General features: G+C 42.1%; 1 protein-coding gene across 1 annotated transcript in view; it reads left to right on the top strand.

The window, feature by feature from the left end:
* Positions 1-23,383, top strand: part of lrmda (leucine rich melanocyte differentiation associated) — a 269,062-nt gene that overhangs the window by 229,543 nt on the left and 16,136 nt on the right. Inside the window, exon 6 of the mRNA XM_058651825.1 lies at positions 2,737-2,815. Within this exon, the coding sequence (XP_058507808.1) occupies positions 2,737-2,815 (79 nt within the window). The remainder of the gene's footprint in view (positions 1-2,736; positions 2,816-23,383) is intronic.

Here is a 23,383-nt window from a genome sequence, read left to right as displayed (position 1 = left end):
TGAGGTTCTGGATCTAAACCCAGCAGTCCTTCCCTCTACCTCCTAACACAGTCTGTGGGTGGTGCTGGTAATAATGTGGCAACCAGGGAGATTAATCTTGGACAAGCGAAGGGATTAGAAAGAGGCCTTTTAGGGCCAAGTAGGCTTGAAGAGGCCCAGGCTTGTGATCGTTCATGCAGGCCAGGAAATGAGGCGAACAGGAGCACAGCTCTGTGGTGGATCAGAGGAGAGTGTGGAGATAGAGCGAGAGTCCAGACAGTGGCAATATCGTCCAAAAACAATTGAGATCAAGAGCAACTGGACCTTCATCCAAGAGGCTTCTTCAGTGCTGAAAGTTTGCTGTGAATTTATCCTCCACTGTGAAATGTGGGCAGTGCTCGCTGTAACTCCACGGCGTCCTAATGACAGTCGTTGCTGCTCCGTTCAAGGTGTGATAGAAAGTGCCAATCACAGTCAACTACAGTCATTGGAGAGATCGGGGTACTTTAACACTCCAGTACCCAAAGTCACATGGCAGGCCTGTGGTCACATGAGCTGAAATATGACAAGTTGTTTACCCACAACAGGAGTTTCTCTGTCTTAAGACCATCCCAACGCTATTCTTCACACTGTAGTATATACACCAGGCCTGTATGTGACGCTGTAACACTCCCACAGACAAACACTAAAAAAGATGGAGGAGAAGACGTGGAGCATGGAGAACAAACTCGCAAGAACGCAAGAAGACCAAGACGACGACAATGAAGGTGGTGATAGCTAGCTAATGCAGGAGCAGGAGGTGGAGCTATGACGCAATCTCTTTCTCTGGAGACACAAAAACACAAGCGTGGTGTTTGAGTTCGACGGCTCCTGAAACACCAGCTCTGTGTGGGTAAAAAGTTGATACGATGCATCTCCAGGGAAGAGATGAGAAGAAAAGAAAGACGAGCAGTGAACGTGGACGATGGGTGATGCCGCTGGATCTCCTCTTCTGCTGAGAGGCATTTTCGTACCTGAAGAAGTTTCTTGGATGAAGATGAAATGTCTTCAAGTCCAGTTGCCTCTGGTAAATTGATTTATAGATAACTATGTCCTTGATGGTTGAGCTTCTGTACACAGACAGACATCCAAACAAGGTCCAGAGAAATGTGTCTGGACATTTTCTGGAGTTTGCCGTTCATGTTTGACGAGGGACACGTGAGGGTGCCGTGGCTAGCATTGTTGCCTCACAGCAAGAATGTTGTAGGTTTGGGTCTGAAGGCCTTTCTGCATGGAGTTTGCATGTTCTCCCGTGTTGGGGTTCCTCCCCCAGTCCAAAGACATGCAGATTGGGGATTAATTGGACACTGGAGCGTCCGTATGTTCGCCCTGCGATGGACCGGGGTTGACCCCTCTTTTGTAGCCTTGTATCAGCTTAGATTGTCTGCAGCTCCTCCCACAACCTTCAAGTGAAGAAAAAATTGGACTGATATAGACACGGAGTGAGTTCATGGCTGTTTCCAGGTGCTGCAGTTTAAAAGGAAAAACTATATGTATAACAACCTGATTGTTTTTTTGCTCCAATGGTTTGTGGCACTTTTACTGAGTACAGCGTGTTCTTATTTTTGGCTTGTGCCACTGCTTGTATTACATCCACCACACAAGCACAGGAGTGATCTGCGATATTCGTAACAGGTTTCAGCCACTCCAGAGGCCGAGAGCAGCAGGTCTGCTGTCAAAACAATATTTCTATTCCAAGCTGTTGCTCTCAAAGAGCACGATCCTCCGGCACAAATGTGGTGAGGACATTTTTCTCTTTTTGGTGTAATATGAGACACATGCTGGCCAGACCTAATGCCTTTTTAGAGATTCTATCTGAGAGCATATTATGTGATCATTTTCAATTCACTGTGCTCTCCTTTGCCCGTGAAGAATATGGTTCCATTTAACGGCACGCACCGTTCGATTTCTCAAGGTTATGCATGGGCATGTAGAGGAACAACAACAAAAATGTTGGGGGGGGGGGGCATGCAGCTCCAAACCACCTCTAATATGTATTTGTCAGTTGAGTTTCTCGCTATGATTAAAGGCCCCGCAGAATTCCTTCCTGCAGGAGAGGAAAGTATTTCTGCAAAGGCATCAGATATCGCTGTGTCGTGATAAAGTGCTGCTGCTCCATGAGGTAAAAAGGCTGAGAGAAAAGAAGAGAACGTTCTGGACCTTGAAAGTGAAAGAAAGCACAGCAACAACAACAACAACAGCACGAGAAACTATTGACCTGTTTGGGAACATGTTCGCAGATTCAGGAACTCACTTTTCACTTTGTCTAAAAAAAATGCACTTATTTTACAGTGTTTTGTTTTTTTCTCCCCTTTATATTCTAATGTATACTTTTAAGAAGATAAGAAGGTATGTAGGTAGGTAGGAAGGAAGGAAGGAAGCTAGGTAGGTAGGAAGGTGGATAAATGTTAATGATGTTTGTGTGATGGCACCACAGTTTCAGGCACTTTACAACTCTTAAAATATAAGAATTAGAAAATAGATGCGAGATGGATGCAAAACATACATTTAAACTTAAAAATAAGAATATATTTATGCATATAAGAAAAAACTTATAAAACATATAAAATATTACAATAAAGTGTAAAAATGTGAGGACATTGTTTGAATGAAGCCTTGTTTTATCTGGTTTTATCTGAAAACACATGTGATCAGTGGGATTTGTGACTCTCTCTCTCTCTAAACGGTCATTCTGTGTGTGTGTTTCTTCTCTGGCAGCCATTGAAGGAGGCTGAGCGTCAACCACTGCCCTACACTCCACTGCCACAAGGCTCCAGAGAGGCCAAGAACCACAAAGGTAAGGACAACACTGTGGGCTCTTTCTTACACCTGAGGATGAGAAGTGTCATTTTTGAACCATCGCTCGTCATCTGTCGAATATAAAGTTGTTGATGGGACAGAGGATCTGTAGATGGTTGAGGCAGAAGGTCCACCACACAAGAACCGTACCTGTCCTTCAGTGAAGGTTCTTGATCTGCTCTCATGCCTTCCCCTCACGTAAGAGCAGATCTGTCTCCTCAGCAGAGACGTGTTCACTTCCTCTCGTGGATGATTGGTAACGATGCTTAGCCACGGTTGACGGAGAAAAGAAATGCCCATTACTTCTGTCTTTACGGCCAGAATACGGCGAGTTATCCCGCGGTGACGTTGCATTGTGTCTTCTTCAGGCTGCACTCGACCGTGTTACAGAAATATTTCACATACAGTCACTAGCCTAGCCTAGTGGTTAGCTTAGTGGCGATAGCTACTTGCTTCTCCATTCAGCCTCATCAGCACAACAGTGGAAGTTGATAATATTGCATCTGGTGGTGTAAACCCACATTTATTTACCCCGATGACAGTCCTAATTGACATTTTACCCAAAATATGAAGAATTCAGATCATAAATACAACGCCTTTGCACCTCGTACCTCACTCTGTGCCGACATTACATGCTGTTTATTTCACAAAAGTGGATTGGACGCACTTTATTGCACTTTAGACCCTGTGCTGTAAATCCTGTCAAATATGACCCTCTTTGCGATCCATACACGCGTGTGTGTGTGTGTGTGTGTGTATTCAGGTGGTTGTTGTTTATCTTATATACATTTTTTCCTCAGAATTAATAACATGTGATCGACCCGGGCTCATGGATTATGTAAATACATGTCATAACCCGAACATGAGCGGAGAGAGAGTGGGAATCTATTGAACTTGTGTTATCTATTCTCACTGATCTCATCTCCTGTGTGTGTGTGTGTGTGTGTGTGATGTTGGGAATAAATCTGGCTAATCCGGGTTCAGGCTGATCAGAGCGTGTGCGTGGGAGAACACGCCGAAGTTCATGTACGAGCAGAAACATCCTTGATCTGTTGATCGCAGACATTGATTAGGCCTCACGTTGACCCGGCGTTGATGTAATTGTGAAGCAACTTCTTCACATCAAACATCTGCACTCTGGGAGGAATTCATCTCATTTATTAAATATGTATTCAATGTGAGGGCTCACCTCAGCGTCTGCTGCAGATTACGAGAGGAGATTTTTTTTATTCTGAGACAAATACTTAACAAAGGGAAACATAAGAAGTTTGTTTATTTGATATTTTCTGATATCTATTTTCTTTCCTTCACTCTGAATGTTACACACATGGAGATCACATAGATACAAATTCAAAGACAAAGTAGATGCAAAATGGGTCATATGATGAGCACCAATCCTGTAATTTGCATAATTTGCTGGGTTGAATTATTTTTATTGGCAGGATGTTGCATAAGGAAGAAGATTAAAGCCACATATGAGAATATTTTTGAAAAAATATCAGAATTCTGATATTTTTTCCTCACAATTTACACTTTTTTGTCCAAATTTTGACTTGAAATACAGAATTTGGACTTTTCTCTCAGAATTCAGACTTCTATCAAAAGAATCAAAGAAATGAGATTGAAGTGAAAATTGTGAGGGGAAAAAAGTGCAATTTCTGACCATTTCTTCCTCACTATTTTTACTTTCTTGTCTAAATTTTAACTTGAAATGCAGCTTTCACACTTTTTCATCAGAATTCTGACTTTGCAGAATTCAGTTTGAAGTGAAATTTGTGAGGAAAAGAAGTCAGAATTTTGACTATTTTGTCAGAAATTTGACTTGAAATCCAGAATTCAGACTTTTCCTCAGAATTCAATTCAATTCAATTTTATCTGTATCGCGCCTCAAGACTCTGTACATAGACAACATTATCGATAGCAGAGAAACCCAACAATTCTGACCTTAATCTCAGAATTCAGAGAAAAAGATATATTTTGTGTATCTCGTCCAGTACATTATTATTTTTTTTTAAATAATCCACACGTGACCCTAATCGTCTTCCATAGCTTCAGCATTGACAATCTTCCAATAACAATGTTGAATTCAAATGGCGTTTTTCTGAATAACATTAAACATTTAATAAACGTACGATATGTATAGCATGTAAAGATTTTGCTGGCAAAGTTTCAAGTAATTTATTCAAACGCACAAAATCCCCCCAGAATGACTCATAAACGCGAGTAGTATTAGTCGTAGTACATATGCCAGGCCTGTGTGTGGCGCTGTAATGCCCCAAAGTAAATATTATAGTATATATGTGTATATTAGTCATATACATGAAAACACAATGGAGGTGTTTTTCTGGAATCTGTTTTAGAAGTTTTTGTGTTGTTTCTGTGCAGCTAAAAAAAAAGTCGCTACGATATAAAAACTTCAGCAGATTCTCCTGAACTTGCTCTCGCGTGTACGAACTCTCGGTCGCCGCGACACGTGGAATCTTCCTCGGCTCCTCTGAGACGTGAGCGGTGGTGGCACTCTCTCTCTCTCTCTCTCTCCCTCTCTCTCTCTCTCTCTCAGTTTGTTTTAGTTTTTCATGAAGCGACGCTGCGGTCGCAGATAACACGGCTCTCATCTTTGCCCTTCACATCCTCTTCACGTCGCTGCCTCCAGCTCTCAACCTCCACTCTCTCTGTTCTCGTTCTTTTATTTACACGGTTTATGTGTGTGTGTGTGTGTGTGTGTGTGTGTGTGTGTGGGAGATGGTCACAGTGACACACGTCTTCAGACAAATTCCAAGTGTGTTTACAGAGTTAAATTCAGGATTGAGGCGAAACAATGCTCTTGTTTTAAAAGCCACGGTGAATTTAACAGTGCGTTTTCTTCAAAGTGCTTTGGTGGTTCTGCAGCGTCTGTTGTTGTTTGTTGTATCTGTTTTGTTTTGTTTTGTTTCTTCCTGCTTCCTTTTGTAATCCGCTGTCGTGTCGAGAAAAAACCAGGAACAACGAAGAAGAAAAGTTTGTTACACTGGAAATAAAATACGACCACGAAAATTACACCAATTTCCCGTCAGGGATCAATAAAGTTTTCTGATTTCACATCGTTCGTGCCCTGAAGTCAAAGTTGAACATTTATATTTAAACCTGATTTTCATGTTTACGTCGCTGCCAGTCACCAGTGGAGTTGAGAAAATCTTCGATAAATATAAAAAGACATTTAACACGGGACTGAAAGCTGATTGTATCTATTCATAGACAAAACTTACACAAAAGCCAGATGTTGGGCCGGGTTCACACCGGAACGTGTGCGTCACTGCTACGTTACAACCTGCTGGAGAACCCTTAAAGGGCCAGTACAACCCGTTTAATGTACACTTACACTTGCCAAAAAGTGATTGCAGCTCCTGCCTTTTAACCGTAATGTTTTTCATCCTTAAAATGTCCTGATTTCATTCACAAGAGTAATGTTTGGTAGATAATAACTCACCCAGTCATTTTTACCAGTTGGAATACCCTTAAAGGGCCAGTGCAACCCATTGTTTTTCTTACGTTTTATTACCATTTCTGTCCCACCGAGTGTGAACCAGGCCTTATAGTGGAGTGTCAATAGGTGGCAATAGTTGTTTTAAAGGGTAATAAATCTGGCTTTTCAAACGTACGTTAGTTTCAAACCAAACGTAAAGTTGGTTTAATGGCAAAATAGAGTAACACATTCTTAGGTTAAGTTGCTGACTTTATTAGGTAAGCCCTCAGTTAAGGGGATATTTGTCCAGCTTCTTCCAGTACATGGTGGTGAAAAACATCCCTTTAAACTCAGAGCGGAGTGAAGGAGGTTGGTGGGGTGGGGGCTCCAGCGTGTCATGGAGTCTGGCAGAGCGGCCTGAGGATCCTCCTCGACTGTCACCTTGGCTCTGACTCTCAGTGCTGGTTCAAGCGTCAGCTCGACTCTAAATCTGTGCGTCTAAAACACTGTGTGGCTTCATGAACCACAGAGCGAGAGACAGAGTCTGTGAGGACACGTCGTCTTCTCCTGTCTCAACATAAGTTATGGCTTCTTTGTCCAGGGTTCCCACTGGTCCTTAAAATCCTTGAAGTTGAAAAAAATTCAAGGCCCTTTAAACGTTTGAAAATCACCCTGAATAGACATGGGTCCTTGAAAGTGCTTGAATTTTGTGAATTGGAAAAATAATGATGACGTGATGTCTGGGAAATAAAAATTCAGAGGACGAAGACAAGCTCTTACAAGTTGTCCCTCCCATCTTCAGCACATTCAAGTCCTTGAATTTTAAGGGAATTGGTCCTGGAAAGTCCTTGAATTGTGTGTTGGAACCCCAGATGACACATTTTGAAGGTTAGGTTATTTCACAGATCTAATCCTAACCGTCCAGACTTGATGGATCAGTCCATGTGCACAGAGATTCTAATGAAATCCCTTTCATTTCCTGTGTGTGTTTGAGTGAAGTCGTAACAGGTATCAGATTAAATGTGAGCAGGTTCATCTCTCAACTGTGGCAGCAGTAAAATGAAAAGCATGTCTTTGTAAGAGCAGAGTGAAACACAGGAAAACACTCTGGAGTCAGTCCATCACACTTCCACGGGTTTCCGTCCGGGTCGGGTTTGGTCTTAAAGACCAGCGGGCCAGGCCGGGTCGGTCCGTTGAGAACTCTAGTCCGTGTTAGGTGTTTTATGGTTGAATTATTACGTCACAGATCAACAACAGCTCTAGCTAGTGGTGAGTTGTTCTTCTTCTTTGGTGTTTAGCGACATCTTAAATCCATGAAGTTCTTCTGGAGTTAAAATACGACTTGATCTAATTATCTCCTGCCCTGCGATTGTTCAGAACCTCAATTTTTTCCCCAGAAACATGAGTTGCAACAAATCTAGTGACGTTCTGGCTGAACCTTGGCCTGAAAAAGTCCAGTAGAAGATGTCGTAGTAATTCAAATACCTTTGAGAAATTTGATTTATTACAATTGCATACCTTCATTTCTATCAGTGCCTCTTTGTTAAGTTAAAATAATCAGAAAAGACGTCGTTTTATGACGACATGAAGCAGCATGGAGTCATGGGAATACAAAAATATGAACCTAATGTAACATAAATACAGATTTACATTGATTTAAAGAGTGTTTGAATCATTTTGGTGCATTTTTTCGATGCTCTTATGCAGAAATGTTACATATTTGTGTTTTTCAGTCACATTAACACAATAGCTCATGTGTTTTTTCTTCCCCCGGCGTCTTGTAAACGACCCGAGCCCGGAGCGTTAGTTTTTAGTGCTGCTGTTGTTCTGGGCCTGCTTCCAGCTACTTTGTATGTATGGATCTTAAATGGCGAACAACTGTTATTAAAATCCCTGGAGGAAAAAACAGTCTTCAAAGCAAGAGAAAAAAAAACCCTCCTTCCTGACGACACCCACGAGGCGCCTCACATTTGTTTGGCACTTTTCTTTCATTATATGTTGGGGGGGGAGGGCGGGAGGGCGGGGGAGGGCGGATCACCCCGAAAACTCCCTCAGCCCCCGAAAATTGAGCAGCGGGAACGGATCCAGCGACGAAGAGTAAACTGTTTTACAGTTGCTGCACAACAAATAAACAAACATCTGGAAGCGTTCAGAGCGAGAAAGCCCATTAGACGACGGGCTGCGGGCTTTTGCCAAAAAGGGGTAAATGATGAGGAATGGGCTGTCGAGAGGCTGGCGGAGGCTGGGGAGAGGCCAGATGACGGAGCCGTGGGTGCTAAGCACCGCCTTTTAGAGCTCAGCTGGGCTCAAAGAGACTCTACACCTGCTGCTATCCCCCCCCCCCACACCACCACTACCACCTCACCCACCTCCCCCCGCACCAGACATCTGGATGGGAAGCATGACTAATGGATGACTAAACTGCGAGTGTTGAAACTTAGCTGTTGTCGTTATGAAGGGAAGAGGTTGTTGGGTTTGACTGATGACTTAATGTACACACACACACACTCACACACGCACTCACACACACACACACACACACACACACACACTCACAGAGTAAAAGTTTAAACGAGTTTGACGGCTTTAAAAATGCTAATGCGTCAGAGCAGATCGACGGCTCCCTCGTGTCTGTGCATTGTTGCTTTAACAATCATCACTCGAGCTGCTTGTGATATACATGATGGCGTGGTCACATGATGCTGCTGCTGTTAATATAAAGGAATACCCTTAAAGGGCCAGTACAACCCATTTATTCACCAGGTTATGAGATTAGAGTTTGTAACATTTAATTAAAATTCAAACGGCAGAAATTGAATAAACTAACCATAAGTGTGATTGTTTATTTCAACGTTTTGTGTGAAACAACAATAGTTTGGGGCATTTTTTTAGCCTTAGAAAAACTATTTTAAATGTACTTTAGACGAGGGCCTTGCTTTACAGAGGCTGCCATGTTTCTACAGGAGCCCAAAATAGACAAAACAGGCATGAGATGAACCGTAGTTCCCTTACGCACTTGGGAAATGGAGGGATTAGATTATAAACTGCACTCTTATCAATATGTCGAGCTCACTTGATAAAATCTACATGATAACAAAATGTGTTATCTCACTGTTTCCAACAGAAAAAGTCAAGTTGAAGTTGCTCTTTCTCTCTGCACCAAACTCCATAAAGAAAATCCCTGTTTTTAACATCCCAGCACACAGGAGTCGTTGATCCACTGCTGCCTCTGATAATCACCAAATGTCTTATTTGATCACTTTGGCATTTAAAATCCTTTGTTCGCGTTTATTTCAGTGACACAAACTGACCACACGAGGCAGCTCTAGACCAGGAGCACCCTGTGTCGCCGTGAGCTTAAATCACTGGTTTTCTCTATGGACTTTGGTGTGGGAGAGTGGAGCGACTTCACAAACTTAAATTTCCACTTGGAAAATGTCGTTTAACGACGAGATGAAGTGGCAAACGCACTCTTAAGATACGTCGATTTGATGAGCTGAAGTGTGTTTAACTCGCTGAGATGTTGGCGAAGGCGGCTGCAAAACACCATTTAACATTAAATTAAAACTCCCATTATTCTAAATGATCACATGCAATCCATTTGGGGCTGATTTTGCTGGCAAATGAACAGCTTTTGTGACCTCATACGTCTGTTTCTCCGCTCCTCCCGACTCATGTTTCCATGCTTATCTTGAGTGATACCTCATCTCTGTTTGATGTCACGCTGTATAAGTGCGACTCAAACGTCTTTTTTTTCCCGCTCGGCTTCTTGGACCGCGTTGGCCTTCACTCTCTCTCTCTCTCTCTCTCTCTCTCTCTCCCCTCTCTCTCTCTCTCTCCCCCTCTCTCTCTCTCTCTCTCTCTGGTGAGCAAAGACAGAGCCCTCCTGACATTTCCCATCACACACACACACACACGTACATATACGTGCTCTGCGAGACATTTCACTGAGCCTCGTAATGATTACACCAGCGGGATCTGTCCCCCCGATAAACATCACTCCCAAACACAAAGACTCGCACACAACTAATACGAGACATATGTAAGAATAAGAGCGGGAGTGTAAGCGTTCTTTTTGTCGTCCAGATTTCGCAGAGCCGCTCTCTGGTAACGCAAACCAAAACAATGCATGCGCTCGACGAGATGATGAGATGTTGTCATGGAGAATGATATACACACAGATCTCTCACCGCGAGCTCGTGCTGAGTGAGCCTCGCCTTCAAGAAACCAAAAAAAAAACAAAAACGAGGTGAATTGACAAAGTAAAGACGTGGCTTTCTTCCCGGGTGCTGAGTTCATAAAAATGTTTCCCGAGCGCTTGTCACTGCATGAAGGTTTTATTTCATTTCGACAGTGTTTGCCAGTGTGTGTGTGTGTGTGTGTGTGTGCTGATGAAGTGTCTGAGATTGGTTTGTAATGACTACATCTCGCTGCCATCTCCCCGTTACTCTCCTGTAAATCACAGCACAGATGCAAAAATTAAAACCCTCACAAAAACATGGAGCTGCTTTCAGTGTTTATGAGGACATCAAATCTATGCTCGCTTAAGTGCACAGTGTCTTAAGAACATGTTATCTTACAGTTAGACCAACATTTCTCACGGAAAACTCAAAGTTTGCCTCTCCTGCACCAAAGTACATTGAGAAAATTGTTGATTTAAGCTTGTGGCAACACAGGAGCTGCTGGTCTACTGCTGCCTTGTGTGGTCACTTTGTGTCACTGAGGTAAATCCAAATAAAGAATTACAAAAGGCAAAGTGACAAAATGTGACATTTGACCTTAGTGAAGGAGGCAGCAGTGGATCAACAACTCCTGTGTCCTGTGACGTTAAAATCGATGATTTTCTCTGTGGGGTTTGGTGCAAGAGTGAAGTAAAAAAAAAAGATAGAAAGTTTTTTATTTTATTGCTTTAAATTTAATATACATTTAGTGAAATTATTAAACTCATTTTCCAGCACTGCAATACCATCGTAGATAAGCTACATACTAGATATTATTTGTTTTTCCGTTCCACGGCAGCCATTTTAGCAGCGGTGGAAAAAGTAACAAGCGTAAATAATCAGAATGAATAACGGGCTGGATTCCATTTATCTTTTTCAGTGTAAGGGTGAATGTTATGACTACTGTTGCTACTATCAGTAACATCTGTGCTTTTCATGCTGCAACTGTTTTAAATATCTGTGCTTTAAAAAGTTACTGTTACACTTAGATTAGAATTTTTTTAATTATGTTCGTGTTTTTGAGAAATATAAGTCAAGAAGAAGAAAAATATTCAATAATACAAAAGAAATTAGTAAAACAAGGTAGTGTGAAGAAAGGGGATCGGACTTTAAATTCAAAACGTAGCTTGCTCCGACTGTTTTTTCTGGATTTCCAACCCTAACTAGCTGCTGTGTGTGCGCGATGTTTTGTGCTGAGAAGCGCAAAAAAACATGCGTCCACAATCACTGTTCAGTCGTAAAAATAAAACATGTTCAAAACTTAACAATTATTTGGACAGATAATCTGTTTAAATCAGCCTACAATCAGAAGACATCCACGATTGTATGAAGGACCAAAATCTGGCCAATTACCCTCCAATTTGGGGCGGGGCTTTAGTTTTTATGTTTACTGACTCCAGTAAACCGCTGTCTTTACTGTTCCTCGCCCTTTAAGTCACCTTTACTGTAGCGTTCTCCTCCTCCTTCGGAAGAAGAACAGATTAAAACCTCCTCAGCTTCAGTGACAGCTTTAACACGTCGGCTTTTCCTTCCAACGCTGCGACATTATCTCTCACACACACACACACACACACACACAGTGCGAGTGTGTGAATAATTCTGTTTGTGGTGCGATGTTCAGTGACACTGTTGAGTTTTTTTTACCTCTGCTGTTTGATGTTGCAGAGAAACGTCTCCCGAGTGTCTCGACTTCATAAAGTGACGCTGGATGAACAGAGTGGAGACTTCTTACTTCTGACTTTACTCCCACTATAGAATCTGTTTGATAGTTCCTCCAACTCATAGTATAAGAGGGAGTCAATATCTCCCTCTTTGATATTAAAACAATATTGTAGTTATAGTTATAGGTCGTAGGTTAATGCTCAGATAACCAGATCCAATAGAGATTGTTGTTGTGACCTAAAGGTGAACCCTGCACGCTGTGTTTGTAAAGATATACGATGTGTTTCAATGTCGCTGTGAGGACATCCAGTTTGTGCCCGAAAAGTTTATAAACCCAGGGTTTACTGTGAGTTACAATTGTACTAAAGTATAAACTTCACGTATCTGTACTTTTACTTTGTTATTAATATTTCTAGCAACTTTTACTCCACTACATTTCCTCTAACTAGAAGAAGAAAAGTTGCTATTATGGTCTGTATTTACAGTATATAGAGCTTTTCTAGTGTTGATGAGCTGCTTTATACTACACTTTTCACCCATTCACACACTGCAACATGGGGTTAAGTGTCTTTGCTCAAGGACACATAATAGACTTAGCATAGCCAGGAATTGAACCCACAACCTTCCAGTTGAACAACAACCCGCCCTACCACTGAGCCATCATGGCTCAATCCTAACTCCTCACTTGTTTAATACTTTATGTACTACTAATAAGTAGCATATTATAAAGTACTTTTACTTAAGTAATATTATATAAACAAGTGACTTCAACTTCTACCAAAGTCGATTTCCTGGTAACATACTTTAACTCAAATATCACCTTTAAAGGTACTTTTTAAGATTTCAACTCAGAAAGTCAACCTTGCTGTCTTAGAGCAATCAACACTGACACCATTATATTTCACTGTCACTGTTCACTGACAAATAACATCGTAATACGATGTTTTCTCCAAACCGTTCAAGCTCTACGTCAGATGTGTTTTTATCGGACTCTTTGTAAAATCCTCAAAAATAATTGCATTTAATTTTCAACATTTACTCCGATGTTCTCTGTGTTTTTAGTGGGCACTTTAATTTTCCCTGTCTTCAAACATGACAACGACAATAAATCAAATTCTGGCTCTGATTCTGATTGTAATTCAGTGGATTTTTCATAGACAGGATGTTGCTACGAGGAGTTAACGTGATCTTTTTATCAAATTTAATCTAAAACTAAGCACATTTATGACCAGGAAATGGTCTCATCGCCCTGTTGCCAAATTATGCCTCGAGTGGTTGAAACCCTGTCACGATGCCGTCTGTCAACATGACGTCATTTTATGTTCCTGACTATTAGTTTAATCCTGATGTGAGGAGGTAATGTTTCTGGAGACTCTGTTGGACAATCAGCTGCCAAAGCCAAACATGTGTCACAATTATTTTCATCTCAGTATTAAGAGATCACAGCTTTTCACTCGAAACCGTAATAATCCAGAGCTTTTTGTGCAAACAGTCAACATGTTTGCATGTGTTTGGACACAGAGTGTCATAGTCTTAAACGCGTCCATCAATCATCACTGAAATATGACGAGCGTAAACTCTGGACCACTTCTTTTCTCAGAAGCAGGGAAATATGGAGCCTCTTAATCTTTACCATCCGTGACCGTTTCAGACAAACCTTTTGTTATTTACGACGATACAAACGCAACTGGGCTCAAAAAAAAACTAAAAAAAACACTCACCTCACGTTAAGTTTGAAGCAGATACGTTTGGCTGCGTCTCCAAACGTGTCAGGCTCCGAAAACGCAGAGAGGACGTGAGTTTGAGCCAAGCCTTGGTGGAAAAACACACCGCTGCTGCTCTGGACCTTGGTCGTCTTCCCAGTAACGCTGGTCATTTTCAGGAAAAGTAGCAGAACATAAATCACAGCAAAGTGGATGAGTTTTTCTGCTGGAATCAGCTTTCATGATGTGGTATCGCTAATGTGGCTACGCTATTATTCATATCCCCGTGTGATTTGTAGTGGCGGTGGGAAACACAATCTCATTCACACACTATGCAACTGTATTTTTAAACTTAAATGATGTTTTCTGAAACAAATGAAACAAAGTTATGATTCAGCAGTGGTGAATGGAGTAACAGAAGAACTTTATTAACTTTAGTAGAAGTAGAAACATCACCTGCTGTGGTGCATTCACACCCCAGATAGATCTGTTTACCTGCTGGTGTCACACAGATAAAGACAAATGATGACATCTCACCTCAGACTAAAGCTAGAGCATAGTCATTCAACATTCAACTGACACTTTTGTATGAATGGAGGCCTCCAAGTTTGAATGGATGTCTACATTCTGGATAAAAAGTGACAAAAGACTATGGAGGAGCCTTAAAAGTTGGGGAAAGTCACAGAACTGTCCAACGGTTAAACTTGGTAGGTGACCTTGTAAGGACACCACCATGAGCAGTGCAAATTTTTACCTCGTTTGGAAAAGAAATGCAAGAGATATCATTAGAAATGTGACAGAAATAACGTTCAACGAGTTGCTTCTGATTCCACAAACTCAGCCCAGCATCAACAGATGTATTGTTCATCTGTCTGTCCCTCACATAACGGTTTGCTTGACAGACTTTAACTTGGCAGTTGCAAACTGAGGGCATCAGCCAACTTTTGGCGCATTTCCACCAAGTTTGGCTCGGAACGGAACATATTTTTTTGCGTTTCCTTTAAGAATAGTACCAAAATAACCGGGGTTAGGGTTCCATTTTTCAGTACCCTGATAATGGTATGGTAAGGGTGGAGCTAGACCCATGACAGTCAGCTGATTGGGCGACTGAAAAGTCTCACCCCCTTGCGACTGGTGTTTCTTCAACGCTCACAGTTTATTTCCTCACAAACTTTGACGTCTTGTTGAAAGAAACAAACACAAACACAGCAGAAACAAACGAGTTGCTCTGTTGTCGGTTGTCGGTGCAACGTTACCCTATGTATCTCGCTGACACGGCCATCGGGCACAACACACACCCCGACTACCAAGTAAAGGTACTGTCGTAGAAAATGTAGGAGGACTGGTACAAGTACAGCACCAGTTACTTTAAAGTTGTAAGTATAGTTAACCTTAACTAAGGGGAAACTTAGGTACTTTTTAAGTTAACGTTAGCAAGAATCGACCTGCAGCACTGATCTGATATTTAAGAGTTGAATACAATTCTTGGGGGTAGAGCAGTAAATACCCCAAATATTGTTGTATTCCTTCACTGCTTCTGGTTTTACTAAAGTTAATATTCACGCTCCCACTGTGATTTACCGTTGTGATGTGGAGAGAACGACTGAGCTGCCGCTCTGTTCTCGCCGCTTGTGTTCGACAACTCAGGAGTTTGGCACTGATTTCTGAAGCCTTCACGGCTTCCAGAGGTGCGAGTCCATCAAAGTAATTTAGGACGGGGCTTAGGTGCCAGATGGTTTTGGATATTTTTACAGCAGGATGGATGTCGGGTCCACCACTTCTTCTCCCGTGTCACTTCCCCTGGAAACAAATTGCTGGGTGGGCAGGCAGAGTCTGTCCGTCTGTCTGCGCGCGGGCGCTCGCTGCCCTTCATCCTGATGAATGGCTGCTCACACGCTGGCAGATGCTGAACCACTTGTCATTCTAAAGGGGGACGGGATCAAACCACAATATGTCCTTGTAGCTGTGTAATTATTTTTGTGTTGCCACGGATGTTTACACTGAGACGCTAAACGCCGGAGTATTTCAGAATCCCACAGTTAACAGAATTAGATGCAGTCGTTGTTAAATTTCCTTGGCGTGGTTTGCTTTATGTGCGATCGTACGTCTTAATCAGGGTGTTTTTAATAAATTGCGCCGCAAAGTCGTACTGTAGATCGTAATGCCGCGCTAACTGATCGCACACACAGTAATCACTCAAGATGAAAACAGGCCTTAATGCAAGTCTGGTTAATGGCTTCGACAAATTAGACTCCACTCCGCTCTGTGGCTAGTTTGTCATGGTCGGGTTGACAGCGCGGCTTAGCAGCTGTGCAGCATCACCGAAGCGCTCTGTCAGGCGCGATCATAACAAAGCACGGAGTCACTAATACGCAGCGATAGTGATCATTTACAACGTTAAAGAAGAGCCGCGTAGCACGGTATATTAAGACCACGTGTAGATGGATGTGTTTGTCCACAGAGACGTGAACACGGACGCAACGCGGAGACACTCGTCACCTAAGAAATGCATCACAGTGAGACAGTGAAACTCTTTATGAAGACTTAAACGTGAGGCTCATTCTCCTCAAGGTACCTAATCAAACGCACCTTTGTTTCTCTTAGAGGCCCAACATTATAGTTTTATCACAGATAAATGTTTACAATGCAAGTTAGTAAGTCACAAAACTGTTTTTAACCGTTTTAAGTTCAGGTAGCTCAGTCTTAAAATGGTCTGAAGGTGGTGTAGAACTCTCTGCTGACTTTCTACCTTCCACTAAATTACAAATTGCAATATTATTATTAGTGACCACCAGTGAGACACATGGAGCTTGACCTTGTTCTTGAAGTTTGTCTGTAGCTGATATTTAATCTCGACCCCCTTGGTTGGTCTTGTGTCTCCTCCATGTTCGGGTCTTCTATCAGAGGCCTGGACACCTGAGGGTTCTGCACGGTATCTTAGCTCTTCCTAGGATTGTGTTCTTCTGCACAAAGATCTCAGACCTTGTTGCAGGATTCTTAGGACGGAAGAGAAGTCATGAAATTAAAATGTAGTTCCAACACTGATAATAAATAAAAATGTCAATTGACCTGCTGAAGACAATAAGACGTTAATGTTTCTCCGTCTTCAAACTGAAATAAAGAAAAATTGTGTTTGATTTTTAAGACCAATAATGTTTCATCTCAAAACAGTTACATCTGTGTCATAAATTCAAACCTAATAATACTAATAACTTATTAAAATATAGGGAAGCATTTAAATAATACAAACAGTTTTAGTCGACTAAACCTAAAACATCTCATATGACTAAAACTAAAAGGTATTTCAGTCATAAGACTAGAACTAAAGCTAAATCAATGCCTGGAATATGAGTGAAGTCGTAATTGATGGAACAAAACCTCAGATGAACCAGGTCCAAGTCAGGTGTTGAGGAACCAGGGCAACGTGATGAGAAGACGTCGACTGGAACATGTTGTACATGGACTAAAGCAAAGAATACAAATCTGAGAGAATGCTGCTACTAATAAACGTCTAATGGGACCGAATTAAACCCTCTTGCGGGCCATCTTTGGCCCACGGGCCCCACTTTGGGCAGCCGGGTTTTTGAATACTAATAACAGTAAAATGTTTAGTTGTAAATAATTCACCTGTTTCCTTTGTTTCTGTGACATAAACACACCGAACGCAGAGAAAAGAATTAAGTCACATTATCGCAATAACCTTATATTTGTGCCATCATTTCAGTCCCGGAGAGTCTTGACAGGATATTATTGTCATTGCCTCGTGCAAACATTCTGCTCTAACTGACAGCAGACAGTGCCACAGTCTGAAGGATTGTGGCTCCTGAAATGCACAAACACTGACACAGTCGTCCCCAGGTTCCCTCGGTGCTCCACCAGCTATTGTGGTGGAAAAGAGCTGAAGCCATCTGTCAATTACGGTAAGCTCTGCTGGGCCATTGTCTAAACAGTTTTCTCACTCACTGGTGAATCCAGTGATTTATTGTCAACCGCATCGCCGTCAATACACAATTGGGAGACACTAAGCTGTGATGTCTGAACACAAACCTTTGTCAGAGTATCAGCATCGCTCACATTAAAGGGCCATTTAGATTATTCATTGAGTCGAGGCCGGTGTGAGAGCCTTGTTTGGATTTGCTGCCTGTAGAAAGTGAGGAGAGGGACATTATCCCTGATTCCAGAGCCACGGATGAAATAAACTACGCACTCAATAATACACTTCCCTCTGTTCGTATGCCGCTGAATTAAAAGTTGATTTCATTTAGAGTCATGTAAAAGTGATATGTACACAAAACCATTGTCTATGAAATGAAACAAACTGTGACGAAGGCAGGCTAACTGGTGGCTAACAGGCTAACTGGCTAACTGGAGAACATTTTACTGGATCTCCCGCAAAAGTGCTCACAGTGAGTAGAAGAAGACGGAGCGATGGGAACAAACACAAGCAACACATGTTGTGGTTCTAGGTAAATCATAGACTCAGACTAGATTTACCAAGAGCTAATCTGCACGGTAACACGGCAATTATTGACATTACACTGACGGTTTTTAATGCTAAAAAAGTTTAAGATTTAAGATTATAAGATAAGATATAATAACTTTTTATTTATCTCACAGTGGAGAGAAAACGGCGTAACAGCAGCTCAAACCTTGTGTATCATAGTTTTGGTTACAAATAATATTTTATAGTTTTCAATTCCATTCTGTTTACTTAGAACATAAAGGAACACATTTGTTGCATCCACAGCAGATTCACTGATCATCTGAGTGAAAGTCTGAGCTGAACTCATCGTTCTGTGGATCCGTCCTGCCCTACTTTAAAGTCCAGAAGGTCAACTGACCATGAGCATCACCGGCCAGTTTATTTAGTCTGACACGTGTTTTATATAAAATATATAAAGAAAGCGAAGCCTGGGTTAAAAGAAAGAGCAGGTCTTTCATGGTTTTGTTCTGGCATCAACATCCAGGCTGAGGCAGTTTGAAAAGATCGAGGTCACAGAAATGCTACGAAGCCCACAACAACCTTTTAATCTGTCACTGTGATTCGCTGATGAAGTCGCTGTAAACAGACGGAGCAGGTCTCCCTGTCACGATAACGCGAGCCGACAACTTATTTCACCGTCATAACTGGATCTGCGGATGGTTCCTGGCAGCTTCTGTCGCTGCGGCGCGAGCTGATTGGATTGACCGAGTCATTTCTGGTCAAACAAAAAACGGATTTAATCCAGATTCTCGTGTCTGTTTGTTTGATTGTTCTCCTCCTGCCCCGGGGGTGAACAAAAAAACACACACACACAACTTAAAAAAGCCTCAAAATTAGAAGCCATCAAATCATGTGATATTTGCTGTAATTCCTTGATTGTGCGTCTGTAAACAGCCTGTGGTTTCTGTGGAGCAGAACAAACACAAGGACTTCTTCTGAGAAACTGAAATAGAGTTTAATATCGAGGACGTGGGACAGCATGGGAAAGAAATAGTCCCTAGAAATAGAAAAATATGGGATAAATAGAAAGTGTTTGTTTTATGGTCTGTTGTGCCTGGAGAACAGTTTCTGAGAAGTTGTTCTTATATTTTACCTTAAAAAAAGAGAAATAGTCTTATTTAGTAAGTTGTCTTCCTAATGTATAACAGATAATACTAAGATTTAGGAGTTGTCGTCTTGGAAATTAGGGAGGCCCCCTGGTGGTCACCTGTGACACTGTACCTGACCAAGAAATGCTTCCCTCGCCCTCATTTCCTAAATTCTTTCAAAAGTGCCATAAGTTGTTCAAAAATATAATTTATATGCACATATTTAGACATGTTTATAACATATTTTGGTTTAAGAAACTACTTTTAAGTGAATATAGTGTCGTATAATCAATAAACCCTGCGGTTGTTCTGTTATCTCCAGCACGTTATTATTGTTTTCCTCTGTGTAGCAGGACATATTTTATTTTATTGTAATTTATTTTAACAGCAGAACTGACAGGAAGGTATCGAGATGACCTTGAGAGAGAGTGAGGCGATAACACAGCTGTGTGTGTGTGTGTGTGTGTGTGTGTGTGTGTGTCCTTCCTGTCGTCCTGAACCCACTGTGGCTTTTAATCTGAGAAACTACAGCAGCAGCAACGACCAATAATCCCACGTGGTTTTTTGTTGTTTTTTCAGTTTCAGTTTCCGGGTCGCGACGTCACCTCATACAAATGGACGACATTTGCGCGATGCAGTCGATAATATTTGGCTTCATTAATCCCTCCCCCCCCTCCCCCCGTGCCCCGGGATGACACCCGGCCCACTATTAGGTTTGAAATCTCATCCCCGTCTCCTCGATCCCTCAGCTGTGGCTCAGCTGAGCGGCCGAGTGGATAATACGCTGTGAGCTCTGAAACATGTACCATTATAATTAGCTTTGTCAGGTCCTGGCCCCCGACAACCCCCATGCAGATAATATGATAATACGTCTTCATAACCGGCTGACCTTACATGCTCAATATTTCTCCCCTTATGAAGATTACATGTCAATAAAGTAATTGAGTCCCCGGGTGTGTGGCAAGTGAAGATTTAGGTTATTGGACTTTTCAGGGAGCGGTGATGTACGAGCGTTATTATTCCACCTGTCAGGAGACGTGGGGGGGTGGGGGGGGGGGCTGAGGACAGTCCGAGTGGGGACGGAGATAAGGGACGGAGAGAGAGTGAGGGAGACAGGGATGAAGAGGAGGAGGATGTGCTGTTCATCATAGGCTTGTACCGTTTTCACTCTCTCTGCATATGAACTGTCATGTTAATTAAGAGCGGTGTGGAGTCGCGGTGGAGCCGTGAAATATTCCACAGTATCAGCCGTCATCAGCACGTCTGTCCTCACACCTGAGGTTTTAAATCTCTTTAAAGTCTGGCAGCGTGTGACGCTTGAACCTCATCACTGTGTTCTGATGTAAACACATGTAAGTGTTGAGTGTAAACGTGTGTGTGTGTTTACACACGTAATACAACAGCGGATATAATATAACACACAGGTTTTCTTCTAAACGACACAATAACTCACTCGTCCATTCATTTGGACAGAGAAGGTCAGTGTTTATGCACAAATGTAACAACGTAAAACACTGTTAGCAACATGTAGGACAGTGCTGACACCAAACAACAAACAAAGTCAGTGTGGATAAAATCTGTGTCACGTCTTTGTTGTGACGTCTGTCCATGCAGAATCTCAGGCTTCAGCTGACTCTTATTAGGACGTGGACGCGGCTCGTTTAGTGAAATATCTGCCGTGTTTCTACCAACATCTCTTTCCTTTCTTATCCAACCAATGTCAAATCTGGTGCTGCAAACACTGGCCTAGCTGCTTTGTGTGTCTAGGCAACTGTAGAAAATGGCGGTGGCCAAACGATTTTAGTTTTAAAGCATTTATACATCCATATAAACATCTTTTCCATCTTGTTTTTGTTCACCAATCAAACAGTTTATGGCAAGACTTTGATGGTGGAAGTGGAAGTGGCTCGTTTAGTGATATTTCTGGCACATTTCTACCGATAACTCTTGCGTTTCTTATCCAACCAATGTCAAATTTGGTACTGCCAACACTGGTTCTATAAGTAAATCACCTGCCAAATTTGAAGCCGGTCGAGCGAACTGTTGGACAGTTATGAGAGTTCCTTGAATTCATGGAGATACAACACAGTGTCACACGTTTCATTTGCTTATGTTTCCAAACATAAAGCTACAAATCTGGACACTTCACATATGATGTAGTGATGTATCCTCTTCTCCTTCTTTTCTTTCTTTACTTTCTTTCTCTCGCACATTCAGTGACAGATTGTGCTAAATGCCACATGTCATTGTACCGATTTGTCCGTCATAATTTGACTGTCAGTGGCAGAGATGGAGGAAATGGGATGTGAAAATGTGCGGTCGATTGAGGTCCAACAATGAAGGTTACGCACTTTTTCAGAGACACACACTCACACACACACACAAAGACGCGGCAGGAGAGCGATGTTAAAGGATATTTTACCACGTCCTCTCAGATTAGGGCCTGGAGATTGATATCTTCCAGTCAGATGAAGCTCAGATGTAAGTGATCGCGCAGCTCCATCATTGTGACACGCGGCTCTTGGCTAACGCTCATCCATGTTGATGGGCACACGCCCGACGCCACAAGCTTTCTGGCCAACAGAGCCAGCTTCCTCACTCTGCCATGCCTGTTCTTTTATTTCCACTGCCCCTTTCTCCCCTGTTTTCTGTCACCATGTCATGTCCAATCACTGTTCGGCCGGCCGGGCGCTCAGTCGGGCAGGCAGGCAGCGAGCAGGAGCCCCAGGTAGAGAACTGCCTAACAGGCGTCAGGATGGGCACTGAAATGACTCTAATAATGGGGTCCCCGGCGCGGTCCAGACAGGCCGGTCAGTTAGCAGAGCCAGGATGTGGAGTAATAAGTGTTTGATGTCCACGGGGGGAAAGGAAGTGTGAAGGAGTACGACCGACCCTGGGCGCTGCAGCCAGGCAGGTGCAGCCAGCCTCACTCTGAGTACAACACAACTGCGAAACAAGACGTCAGATTAGTATTGATATGTGTCAAACTGGAGGTTGTCAGGCTGTTTGTTAAAAAAGGAGAGAGAGAGTGTCTCGGAGTGGAAGCAGCGGCAGCGGCAGCAGCGGCAGCAGCAGCAGCAGCTGCAGCCACAGCTCTGCAGTAATTGATGTCTAGCTCGACAAAGACAAGCCAGAGGACGAGCTCGGCATGTGCAGCTCGGCACGAGCTGTAAGAAATAAGTGTTGTCAGTTTTCTGTGCAGATTCTCATTTATCCGGGTCACACTTCTGCGAAATCTGTAGCAACTGGACTTCCAGTGCAAATCACACGCGATCATTTAAAAAAAGAGACGAGGAAGAAACACAAAGCCACAATTTTCTGGTGCCATGTCAGTTTCTGAATTTCAAACCAGGCTCCTATTGGACGACACCAGCTGTCAATCACACTGCTTTATTTGTTTTATCATCTATTTTCCTCTAAATGGGAAAATAATTTTAAAAAATTGGCATCATTTACCTTTTGAGGAAGAGCTGAAACTGGTGATTGAGACATTAGCTCATGTGAAAAGAAGAAGCTCATTTTCTCCTTTGACTTCTATTTAATCTGATTTATTTTTAATCTGAACACAAGCTTTATGAAATAATCTGTGTAGATTCTCATTCATCCAGGTCACAGTTTTTCAAAAATCGTTGAATCAGTAGCTTCTAGACTAAGATAAGATAATTAGGCTAAAATCTCCTGAATGAGTCGAATGTTTTGATACATGAGTTATTGAAATTGGCAAAAAATTGTAGGTGATAATAACCAAATATTACAATAATGACAAGAAAGAAACACTTTCCAACTAACAACAATAGTAAGCATGTTTTATAAACATCATAAAATATAAGAAATATAAATATTGTAATCAATATATGTTATTTACAGAGTAGACAGTGTAAAGGTTTAGTACCAAATCAAAACATACCATATCTCAAGTCTCTGTTCATAATAAGACAGAGACCAGAGAAAACCCAACAATTAACAAA

The sequence above is a fragment of the Solea solea genome, chromosome 15 (assembly GCF_958295425.1).
Source record: "Solea solea chromosome 15, fSolSol10.1, whole genome shotgun sequence".
Lineage (NCBI taxonomy): Eukaryota > Metazoa > Chordata > Actinopteri > Pleuronectiformes > Soleidae > Solea > Solea solea.
The sequence above is the reverse complement of the archived record's forward strand: the minus strand, read 5'-3'. Positions and strand labels throughout refer to the sequence as shown.